The 11,545-nt window shown below is 37.3% G+C and overlaps 1 protein-coding gene across 1 annotated transcript; it reads right to left on the bottom strand.

Moving 5' to 3' along the window:
* Window positions 1-1,229: 1,229 nt before the first annotated feature.
* On the bottom strand, window positions 1,230-7,448 carry LOC131007681 (diacylglycerol kinase 1-like). Its single transcript, XM_057934614.1, has 14 exons — window positions 7,029-7,448; window positions 6,832-6,933; window positions 6,199-6,406; window positions 5,970-6,092; window positions 5,673-5,801; window positions 5,063-5,148; window positions 4,799-4,922; window positions 4,531-4,579; window positions 3,627-3,709; window positions 2,790-2,857; window positions 2,329-2,403; window positions 2,154-2,241; window positions 1,942-2,058; window positions 1,230-1,759 (listed from the first exon to the last, which is right to left on the bottom strand). Exons 2-14 carry the CDS (start codon window positions 6,894-6,896, stop codon window positions 1,439-1,441), a joined length of 1,536 nt encoding a protein of 511 aa, XP_057790597.1. The 5' UTR covers window positions 6,897-6,933; window positions 7,029-7,448; the 3' UTR covers window positions 1,230-1,438.
* Between the last annotated feature and the right edge of the window lie 4,097 nt (window positions 7,449-11,545).

Here is an 11,545-nt window from a genome sequence, read left to right as displayed (position 1 = left end):
CAAGTGATCGGCGTGGAAGCATCAGTTCAAGAGAAGAGGGAGATTCAGATCCAGCTCAAGAAGTTTCTACAAAATGCTTAAGATCGCATAAGATACTTTGCTGACAAGAAGAGAAGTCCAAGGGAGTTTGCAATCGATGATTTTATAAAAATATGGATATTAAAAGTTGGGATGGGGTGAGTATCATATTAATTTTCAAAAGTAGTGAAGTTGGAAATCCAAATAACGAGAAATTTTTTATAAAATCAATTAGAATTTCGTATTCTTTCCCCTAGAACTTGATGGAAGTTTCTAGAATCCTGATCGGACATATTGGAATCAACGACGACGTCGTGGCTCGTTGCCAACCAATCTAGATCGCAGAAAATCATGGAAACATCTGCTACGATGTCGGAGCACGGAGAAAAATTAGCGGATGTAGATCCGCCGGAATTTAGCGGCAAGGAGGCTTAATTTGTAACTGAGAGCGTCACTTAAGTATTTCTCAGTGACTTGAAGAGCATAGCAGTCTTGGAACATGTAGGGTTCGTGATCTAAGTCGTCTTTCTCCATTAGCATCTGCTTTATGTAGTTGAAGTAGTCGCACAACACCGGAGCTTCACTGCATGTGCACCTCACATGGTAGCTTTGCCTCGTGATGATAATGATGAATAAATTCAAGTCGAACAAAACAAATGCATCCAATTCTCAGTGAATTGGTCAAGAGAGAGAGAGAGAACGAGAGAAAAGAGAGAGCAAGAGTAAATTTGAGTTTTTTAAAAAAAATGATTATTTTTTAAGTCTTTTACGTGAATGGGTAATTTTTATTTTTATTATAATAAAGTGTTCATTTTCATATATTAATTCAAAGTTAATTAGATAAAATAATATTTATATACCAGGTCAAAGAAAAAGGATCCGGTCAACCCATAACCCAGTTTAACGTATGAGATTGGTCTCGTACAAAAAAAAAATCAGTTTAATAATTGCTGTTCAATTTTCCCAACCAAACCAAAAGTAGATGCTCTTTTTTAACATTTTACTTGCATCAACATAATAGCTGATTAACATGTTATAATATGTAAGGATTAGGTTTGAAGGTGTTAATTAATTGATACTTATTTAACGAAAAAGTAAACTTAACCTGATCACCTGTACCAACTTCTAGCCTCAATATTAATATAATGCACACGTTTCAATCATTATTTCTTTATCTGGATGCATTCTATGTTACTAATATCGTTGTCATATGAGATGAGAAGTCAATTTATAAAATCTAATCGCAAAAGATTAGGTAGGTAGCATCTGTACAATATACACAAAACTAGTGATAGAGAGAGCTGTACGTACATCCCAGCAGTCAGTCGGCCCAACTACAGCACATGCTTCATGAAAGTGTGTAGCTGCTGCTGGGCACATTTTAAGTCATCTCCTATTTAAGATTTAGCATAATATGCATTCAACCAAGACTTGCAATGTCAAAGTCATCTGGCAGTCTAAATGTATTGGCCGCACCTAACTTCTTTCTCTCTTCGGACTCTTCCTCCTCAAACTCACTACTGTATGCATCGTGCATGGAGTTGCTTGTCGAATAAGGCGCCGTAATACTTCTGGACAGACAGTGACTGTTAGCAAGAATGCCAACTTGGCCGAAGTGCGAAATCTCAATCATGACAGTGTCATCATCCTGTGGGAGGGGCTGCTTCCAGGGTTCCCCGTCGATCCTCATGTATGCGTGATCAGCAGCACCCTTTTCAAACTCGAAACGGATTCTGTTTGCCTATACACAAAGATAAGCAATTGTACTTAATAATAAATTTCGAGTCTAAAAGGGATGATTATAAACTTTTGACACACATATTAAGTGAAGAATGTAGGCTGCACTCGAAATAATATCATCTCAAGCAGATATGGAGATTATAAATCATAATGACCGATTGAAGTTAAAAAAAAATCGCTTACTTGTGCAAGGCGAGTCCCATGTCCATTTGGAGTATACAATACAAGTCCATGCCATGCATCTCGAAAGCCAACCAACTCGAAGAATCCATCATCCACATAGGGTGGAGTTAAGTCTCTCTTTGGGTAACAGGAAAAATAAATCAGTACATTATTTACGTAGAATGTCAATGTAATTCGATGAAATACGATTGCAGGATAAAATGAATACTGACTGAATGAAGCTTCTGCTTGCTAGGTCTTCCCCAAGGATTAAGACCCCCTGAGAAACTAGGCAAGTTAAGGCAAACAATGGATCTGATGCTGTATACAAAATTACAAACAGCAAGTCCAGGTGAGAAGAAACATCATACTAAATGAGGAAAAACAATATACTTCCATAATATTTACCTCCGTGGTATGTCAAGATTTATCCACTGCCCTGGCTTTTTCATGATTTTAACCTTTGTCAACTGAGCTATATTTCTGTAAATAAACAAACAGGATTATCGTCCTCACTATATAAATTTGGAAGGGGAAAAAGCACTATCCATACGCAGACCAAACTGATTCAGATAGAAATTGGCACAGTAGAAGAGGAAGGAAGATGGTTAGAGCATTCAGATTTATGGGATTTGGAGAAAGGAAAAAACAAATATTTTTATCCAATAAATTTCTAAGAAGCATTCTATGCATCTCTTTCTGTCCCAATTCTGACATTGTGGATATGGGCTTGATATCAACAAATGAAAATGAATACAATAAAAAGCAACCTAAGCTTTAATAATCCAGGGAGAGGGGGGTCTCTCATGGAAATGGGGACTAAAATGATCGAAAAAATTCAGATCAGGAAGGACAGTTGGTGATGTTACCTTGAAGATGGATGCATTAGGGAAGCACAAAACCATCCTTGCTTACAGCTAAGCTTTGCATAAGTAGTCTACATAAATAAATAATAGTTGATAATGAGATTAAAGAACAACATGACAAAAATGAAAGATTAAGAGTACAATAACCATATATAGTTTTTCTAAAACAACACTAACATCATGATTTAACAATTAACAGCAAAGCCACTGATTTTCACTAAATAACATTGTTTGATTCACTTGATACCACTATGCTAGGGTTTGTTACTACAAAAGGTAAGATATAACAATTTTACAAAGGGAGTACACCATTTCTTCCTTAAGAGCAGGCAGTTCAGTTTGGTAAGTCTTATACGAGAATGTGAGACTGACTAGATTCAGGGAGAAATAGCCAGCACTTGATTCATGTTCTGCTCTTGAGCCATTTCGCATAATTGAAATATGTTTAGGTTCTCCCCTAATTACTTCTTCACTTTCAGTCCTATAGAGTCATGATCCAAGATCTACAATATTCTTAACTTTATTCTTCTTTATGATTGACTAATCTCCATCACTATTTTAGATTTACTGGTCTTTCTAGAGTCAATAGTTTAGATTCTAACTGGAAAAGTAAATTTGCACTCTATCCAAAGCCCCATAATCTAAAGGAGATGTGCAAACAGGAAATTTTCAAGCTTGCATTTAAGGGGTCCTCCTGTCTAATCATCTTAAAAAACAAAGAGTATATTGGAGAGAGAAGGCACCAGGCTCTTCTACTATATCTGCAGTATAAGCATTCTAAGTTGTCACATTAGGTTTGATCATGCAGCAGGGAATCAAGAGACTAAGACAGATATAAACCTGATTAACTAATTGATTTTTAAATTTTTCCGGATTCTGCTTTCTCGCTGAGTGAAATGCATATGAAACTTGTGCATCCATACCTGCAGAAACAATCATGTTTAACCATATGAACTACATAAATTTAAAACACACAGAGCAGAAACTAGGAATAAATCTTTTGATTTGTGATAATGACATTATCTCCATATTTGTTGCATAAAATAGCCAAAATCAAACTCTGTTACTTTGAATCATAACCATAGTTCTCAGTACCTACTCTGCAAATTCAAAATGCAGAGTCTGCATTTAGAAAAGCAGGATACATAAGGGCTGGTTGTTAATGCCTGAAGCACCAGGTTATGTCAAAGAGTGCCTCTCAATATCTGAGCATGGAATGGTTGATTCCAGTATATTGTATGGACCTTCCAATTATGAATATTGAGTTATTGTGTGTCCCCAACAATTTCTGCTTATAAGTTTCAATACATCACAATATATCCTCGGCGTTGTAGGGTATCAAACTCATACATATTACCAGCCTATAGTAGTCCAGACATTATGAATAAACACTGCGGTCAATTTTTTTAAGTTTGGTAAAAGGAAAATGGATGGAAACAAATGCTGACACAAACTTCCATGATATCAGTAAGGACAAAAAAGAAAATACTGGAATCAAACAAGGGCATACCTAGATTAACTTGAACTGAAGTTCAACAGAATTTGGCAATTCAGACTAAATGCTAGACTGCATAATCCTTCAAATAATTTCTCTAAACTTCCTAGAACAAAATAAAATTTGAAACAGCAATATGAAGCTGACTACAGAAGAAATATATTTAGCAAGCTGAAAAATGTTGGGACTCTTCACAACTAGAAACATCAAAACAGGACAAAGAAATAACAGAAACAAGCAAGAACTTACCCATGCTAAAGTAATTCCAAAATCCTCCCCGGAATGTGTGGTATCCTTCCTGAAACAACACATTGTGATTAGTACACTTCAGAGTTCAGACTATATCCCCGCAACTAATCAATGTCATCATTAAACAGGCAAATAGTTGATAAAACAAGATAATAAATGATGAAGTCCATAATATTAATCTTCTTCTTCTTCCTCCTCTGTCTCTCTGTCTCTCTCTCTCTCTCTCTGCTTTCTTTTCATTAATTAAAAGCATTGAGTAGCTTAGTACCTCATTCATTTCATCTGTGGCGGATACACGTTTGAAGGCATGCAAGGAGTGAGGAAGGTTAAGAGGTGCAAGCGGCTCATATGAACCTTCTTTAGGAGTTCTCATCCGCATTAGAATATGCCAGCTGAATCAAAACAGAGAAGAAAGGGGAAATGGGTCTCTTGAATAGAGTAAAATTTTATATTGATCCAACAGCTAAAATTACTAAATAATGGCACATGGATTATCTTAAAAAGATAACTTAGACACTGAAACTACATCTACCTGTCAATTTTCATCTCTTTAGCATCTTTGACTTTTTTCAAGAATAACTTCACAGATTGACAGTCTGTACCAGGATTTCTTCTCCCCTTAAAAGGAAGGAAACAGATTTAGGACAAAGATTCTTCAACAATAGGAAAGTATAAGCTACCTAGTACAACACTAAGAAGTGCAGTATAGACTATGTAGGATCACAGTTCACGTAGAAAATGTGCACAGGAGGTCATTGAAGCATGGAATTTGACAAACACAAAATATGAAGGAGGGTCAGCCAGACATACAAGAAAATTCACCGACTAACACATGCATTTAAATTAATAATGAAGATTGTCCGCCATATGTCTCATATCAATATCCGTGGTCATTTTGCTGCTAGAAGCTATGTTGGATAGGTGAACGAATGAAAGAATTCCACTAAAAGATATAGAAAAAAAAGGTGAAGCTATAGACTTGTCACTTGTGCATCAAGTGCATAAGATAATTGGCACATATATGGCACATGATAAAATCTGAAATAATAAGGCTTTTAAATATTTCGCGAAGGTCGTTGTTTCCAAAAGAGAGATGATTTTGAACTGAGAATAACAGAGGCCACGGGAAGGTCTAATCTTACCCAACCAAATGAAAAAGGGAGATTGTTCCCTGTCCCCAGCGGCATAGTAGCAATTGGTGGTGGATGTGCTAGTTTAAGATCAGAAACCACTCCGAGGAGCCACCCAGCTGTTCCATCACCACCAGCAACCTGGAGAAAACAATAGCAGGAGTATAACTTTTGGAAAGAAAAGGAGTAAGTTAGCTTAGTAAGAAATTTTGATTTAGTTAGCTATTGCACCATTGTCTTTGGCACCTCTTAATAGAAAATCTACTTTCAGAAATACGCTCATCACTCATCGGTACACTTTCAACTTACGATGATACGTAATCTTCTCTGAATTTCAGCAGAAAATTGATCTCCATTCTGCTTGTGCTTCTCCAAATTGAAATAAAGCTGGTGGAGCATCTTATCAGGTGCCTTTTCCCCAAGATCAAACACCTGAAAAACCAGTAAAACTAAGCTAAAAGGTTCTCAAGCAAAAGTGTCGACACTCAATCCCAAGCTCATTCTTTGAGCTGTTATGCAGTTAAAACCGAAAACGAACCTGATTTTCGTTAAGAAGACTACGACATGTTAGTAAAAGTTCACTTCCCAACTGCCCGCCACTTTTTGTGTTGATAAATACAATCAGAGGACATTCAGGAACATCAGGTTGTTGTTCAATTTCTGAATCAGGAAGAAGTATGTAATCTGGAATGTAATAATCCTTCAAAATTCCTACTGCTTCTGAATTACCAACCACAGCTTCTTCACTGAATGACAGTAAGAAAGGGACAATAAGGAGAAAGCCTCTAGTGACAATGATGATTCAAAACATCTTCCTCGCAGCAAATCAGGTGGAGGCATAACGGTGAAGCAGATAAAATCATAGAAAACGAAAATATTACTGCAACAATGATTGGGACTAAAGAGGACCCAATTTTTTTCCAAGTGCAATCCAAACTATTAGGTACATCCTTATTCACCTTTATGCATACACTACTTTGAACTGAAGGCGCATCATAAAATCAGTTAATGAAACGAGGACAAGACAAACAGCAACCACGACTGCACAAGCATGCATGTTTCTAATTCCAGAAAAACAGCACAAGGGATGAGTATCACAAAGAATACATCATTCTTCTATGTGTATCCATCGAAATTACATCCTCACGCTTAATCACGAAATTGTACTCACTTTTTAATGAAGATTCTACGAAACGATTGCCTCAGCTCCTGACTCATAATCACCGATTCGACCATCAACCTGCAAGCCTAATGCGTTGAACCAGCCGAAAATCTGTCCACGGAAGACCACAACAGTTCGATTTCCCAATTCCTCATAAATATGCAAATATATCGAGAGGAAAGCAAAAACTGAAAATGATACTTTACCTAACGAACAATTCAGCGAAGACTGAAAGAAGCAAGAAACGAAAACAAATAGTTTTCGGAAAGGATATTCAAATTCCTGAGGGTGGAAGGTCGTGAAGCATAAACCAATATACACGTGCAGACGAATATACTGACGTTTACAGAAGAGGAGAGAGAAAGCGCGTGAATAGAAAAGGAGAGAGAGAAAAGGGAGTGGGTGAGGAATGCATTTGCTGCAAGGATTCGTAGGTTATAAATCAACTGCTCGTAGACGGAAGAAAAAGGGTGGAATATGCAATCAACAATTAGAATCAGAAGCTTTGAGCGCGGCAAATGGGACCCGTAATTTTCTTTTATACATATCGGATTCTAACCCCTACGAGTAGGCCCGCGGCCCGACTTTATTGAATGGTTAATTCAGTTATCATTATTTTTGTTGTTTGAGTCTTTGTGAGCCTAATTTTATTTCAGTTATTATTTGATTAATGGGGAAAGCAAAACTTGACTTTTCGGGCCGTCATTTCAAGGTGATTAAGATTTTTTGTGTTTTCAGAGAGTCAACATATATATAAATTTTGCCAGTCCTTCCATAAAATAATAGGACATTTGTTCACTACATAAAAATCATTAATCATCTCATTAAAATTGATATCCAATTAAAGTGATATATTTCTAATAAACAGAAAAAACACAGAAAAATAATACTCTATTCGTTCACAAAAAAAATATTATTAATCTTTTTTATTGAAGTATCCATAAAAAAAGTCATATTCTATTTATAGACATTACCCCACAATGTTGAGCCGCCGCTCCGTTCGACTACCTCATCTCTCACCGCCTCTGTCTCCCTCTCGGATTCAGGCTCGCCGAGCCCTTGCTCGACTTACCATCTTCGGAGTCTCTCTTCTCTTCCGGCGACTACATCAGCGACGAGCCGCCGCTCTGCCCCCCCTTTCTCTCACCCTCTGCCTCACTGAACCCGACGGAAACCGCCTCCACGCCGCCTCCATCTTCCTCTTCCTTGGCGACGGCGAGGCGCCGCCGCCTCCCTCTATCTCTCTCCCTCCGATTGACAGCGACCTAGCCGCCACCGGAGCCCTAGATCCCCAATTCCATTCGCTCAAAATCCTCTCTGAAAACTCTCACCCTCGGCTCTCTTCTCAGGTTGACGGTAGCAAGTCAGCGGCCGTGTAGGGTAGATTCGGGGAGTAGGCAGAGTAGATTCGGGCAGAGCTATCTCTGGTAAAGTCGGCAGAGCTGAGTTGCAGAGTCGGGCAGAGTCGGCAGAGCTGCCTCTGGCAGCGCTGCACTCTGGCAAGGCTTAGTCAGCTCTGGAATTGAAGAATACTTAGTCAGCTCTGGAATTGAAGAATTCTGACGCCGCCCTTCTCCACCCCCATCACCAGAGCTCCGTCTGTTGGCATTTGTTGAGGAGGATGAGCAGCACTTTCGCCTCCACCATCTCCTTCGGCATCGCTATCATCTTCTTCGATGAGCCTGGGGCCTCCATTGAAGGAATCGGATGGGTGACTTGAAAATTTATCGATTTGGGGAATGGGTTTTCTTTAATTGTTGGGAAATTTTTGATTTTGATCTTGTGTGTGTGTGTGTTAGCGCTGCTGGTGTTGAAAATCAAGCAAATATCGGATAGGGTTGCTGGTTATGCTGTTGTTAGCCAACGCCGAAGAAGATGAAGTCGGTTGCTAGATTCCAATGTCTTTATTGAGTAATGAACAAGTCGAAAATGCCCCTTTTTCTAACCCCGCTTCTTAATCCCCTTCCCTAGTCACGGTTTCCCGGATTAGCTATCCTTAGCTAAGGCCGGTCGTGACATATCTAACCATAAATACAAGTATAAATCTCACAATGATTTGAAATAAATATTAAATCTACAATGATTTGAAATAAATACCACTGCTTGCGCTAGTGAATCTATGTTCTGGCCACGCATCCTAGAAAAGACCGGAGATCTGATTCCTCACCACCCTAAAAAGTATATGTCGGTACACTTAGTACGAAATGGTGAGAAATGACATATTTTGTACCATTTGTGTCACGCATATATGTGATAGGTCTATGAACGGACAGAATGGATGGTGTTAACGGGTGCGTTTGGACCATCCATTCTTCCAGCTGACATGACAAATCTTGAAATAGACGGTACACATTCGTTCAATTCGTACCATTTTGTTCTAGATCTTCTTAGATTTGGATTTTCATCTCACAACTCTCATAGATCTGGAACACCTAGAACTCATAGATCTTGGATAAGGGAAATAGATTTGGAGAAGAGGATATTGATGGCGGCGTACAGGTGAATATGGAGAAGAGGATGGTGACTGCGGCAAAGGCAAAAATTGAAGAAGAGGTCGTCAAAGATATAAAGAGAAAGAGCAACTCGTCGGATGTATAAAGACAAAGAACACCTCATTGAAGAGAGAGAGAGAGAGAGAGAATCGTATGAGGTCTAGCGTTTGAAAAAGTGCAAGTGAAAACAAAGAAAATTGGGCATCAGGCCTGTTTTGTACGTACAAAAGAAAGGGCGCATGGGTAATTCCATCTAAACCACTGAATTTTAATTATAATTTATTGAAACAATGTTGGGTGAGAAACTATTGATTTTCACCATCCCCAATATATATTTCACACCATTAACACCTTATATTTATCCTATAATATACTCCTTCCGTCCACAATAAATTTGCCACAATTTCCTTTTTGGTCCGTCCACAAAAAATTGCCACTTCCATTTATAGTAGTAGGGTCCACACATCTCCACTCACATTTAAAGTGGGACCATCACTCCACTAACAACTTTTCTCACATTTTATTAAAACTCGTGTCATTCAAAATGTGACAAATATATTGTGGACAGAGGATGTATCTCCTAAAAGATATATGAAGTAACAAATATAGTTGGGCTTCATGAATAAGATCATGGAGCTACTCTGAATCATTGTTGGGCTCCATCTGGTTAATGCACAAATTATAATCCCTGAGAACCCAAGACATTCAAGAGAGGAAATGGAACCTAGTGTGAAAATAATGAAGGAAATCACTAACGAATGAGGTACAAGCTTGACAGCAGCACAATGAAGGTTAACCCACGGTGACAACAACTTCTTTTTCTCCTTTATAAATAACAACAATTAAGTGAGAAGTAATAAAAACAAATAGAGAACTTAGAACATTCGAGAGCAAAATACTTGAGATTTATGTATTGAAGATGAATGTATCCTTACAATGAGTGTTTCTTCCTTATTTACACTACACCAAATATGACAGATAAAATCGTCTTTATAGGACTCATGTACACAACATGAATCAGTTACAATCATAATGAGAATCTAGCTAAATTTGACTAATAACTTACTTTTTTTTTTCTCCTCGTATCTCACCAAGATTGTTTAGTCTGGGACCATGTATTTTTCGTGGTGTGCCTTTAAGACCGAGAGACTTCAGGGCTGACCATTAGAAGATGAAGTGGTATTTATACCCCATGTGCCATTCGGGGTTGCCTCATGAGTGGCTCATATGGCCCCTACTCCTTGTTATTAGAATTAACAGTGTGCACATTCTTCTTTCAACAGCCTTGTCAAAAATGACTATACAAGAAATATGTTCAAATATTCTGAGGTCCCATTTTTCATTTGGGACTAAGAATCCTTAGCATAGAAATAAAAGTTCTTCAACCGTGATTGATCACAACATTGAACTCATAATATACTCCACATAACCATCAATTGCGTTGGGCTTCGTAGATAAAACATATTGTCTCAATGATGTGTGACTCGACGGCTACAATGGTTGGGTTTGTTCACTGGTGATAAGATCTTCAGGAATGAGAAGGTGGTGGAGACAAAGTTGCCCAAATAAGATTAAGAAAGAAGGGAATATGTATATTTTATTTTAAAAATGAGATTTCGCAGAAGAAGAAAAAAGAATATTAACATTGTGACAATAATAGAGTTGGTGTTAATTTGAAGATATAATATATTTATCATTTAAAAAAAATTAAATTATAAATAAAATAAAAGGTATATATAACAAAAACTTAAACTCGCATATTAGATTCGGGCTGGATCCGAATCTCAAAAGTAATTATACAGATTTATATCCAAAATTTATATAAATAATTTAAATTCGATTCGAATTTATCGGATCCAAAATTCTAAAGACCCAGAAACCTAAAAACTGAACCTAGATTCATGGATGTGAATCGGGTCAAAATCTACTACTTTATCATTTTTCGCAAGACACTAATTTATGGCTCTGAATATTTTTTTTGAGATACAAATAAACTTTTTTTTAATAAAATTAATAATATTTTATAATTATCTTTGTAATGAGATATTTTAATAAAACAGTCAAATAATAGCAACATAAATATTTACCCTCAATATTTTCAATATATGACTTATTTTGACAGCGGTAGGCCCAGTCAATGTTCAAGTGTTGGAAAAGCAATAAAATATAAAATGGTAGATTTTTTTTTTTTTTTTCATAATTTTGGCGTAGTTCAGGTATTTTACTGTTAA

This window comes from Salvia miltiorrhiza, chromosome 2, assembly GCF_028751815.1.
Source record: "Salvia miltiorrhiza cultivar Shanhuang (shh) chromosome 2, IMPLAD_Smil_shh, whole genome shotgun sequence".
Classification (NCBI taxonomy): domain Eukaryota; kingdom Viridiplantae; phylum Streptophyta; class Magnoliopsida; order Lamiales; family Lamiaceae; genus Salvia; species Salvia miltiorrhiza.
Note: the sequence above shows the minus strand (reverse complement) of the source record. Positions and strands in the feature narration are given on the sequence as shown.

Coding starts and splice junctions, on each gene's coding strand:
- LOC131007681 (XM_057934614.1), bottom strand. CDS start 6,896: ATGGTCGAATCGGTGATTATGAGTCAGGAGCTGAGGCAATCGTTTCGT. Junction 5,802..5,969: donor AGAGAAGATTACGTATCATC/GTAAGTTGAAAG, acceptor TGTTTTCTCCAG/GTTGCTGGTGGTGATGGAAC. Junction 4,580..4,798: donor CCACAGATGAAATGAATGAG/GTACTAAGCTAC, acceptor GTGTTGTTTCAG/GAAGGATACCACACATTCCG.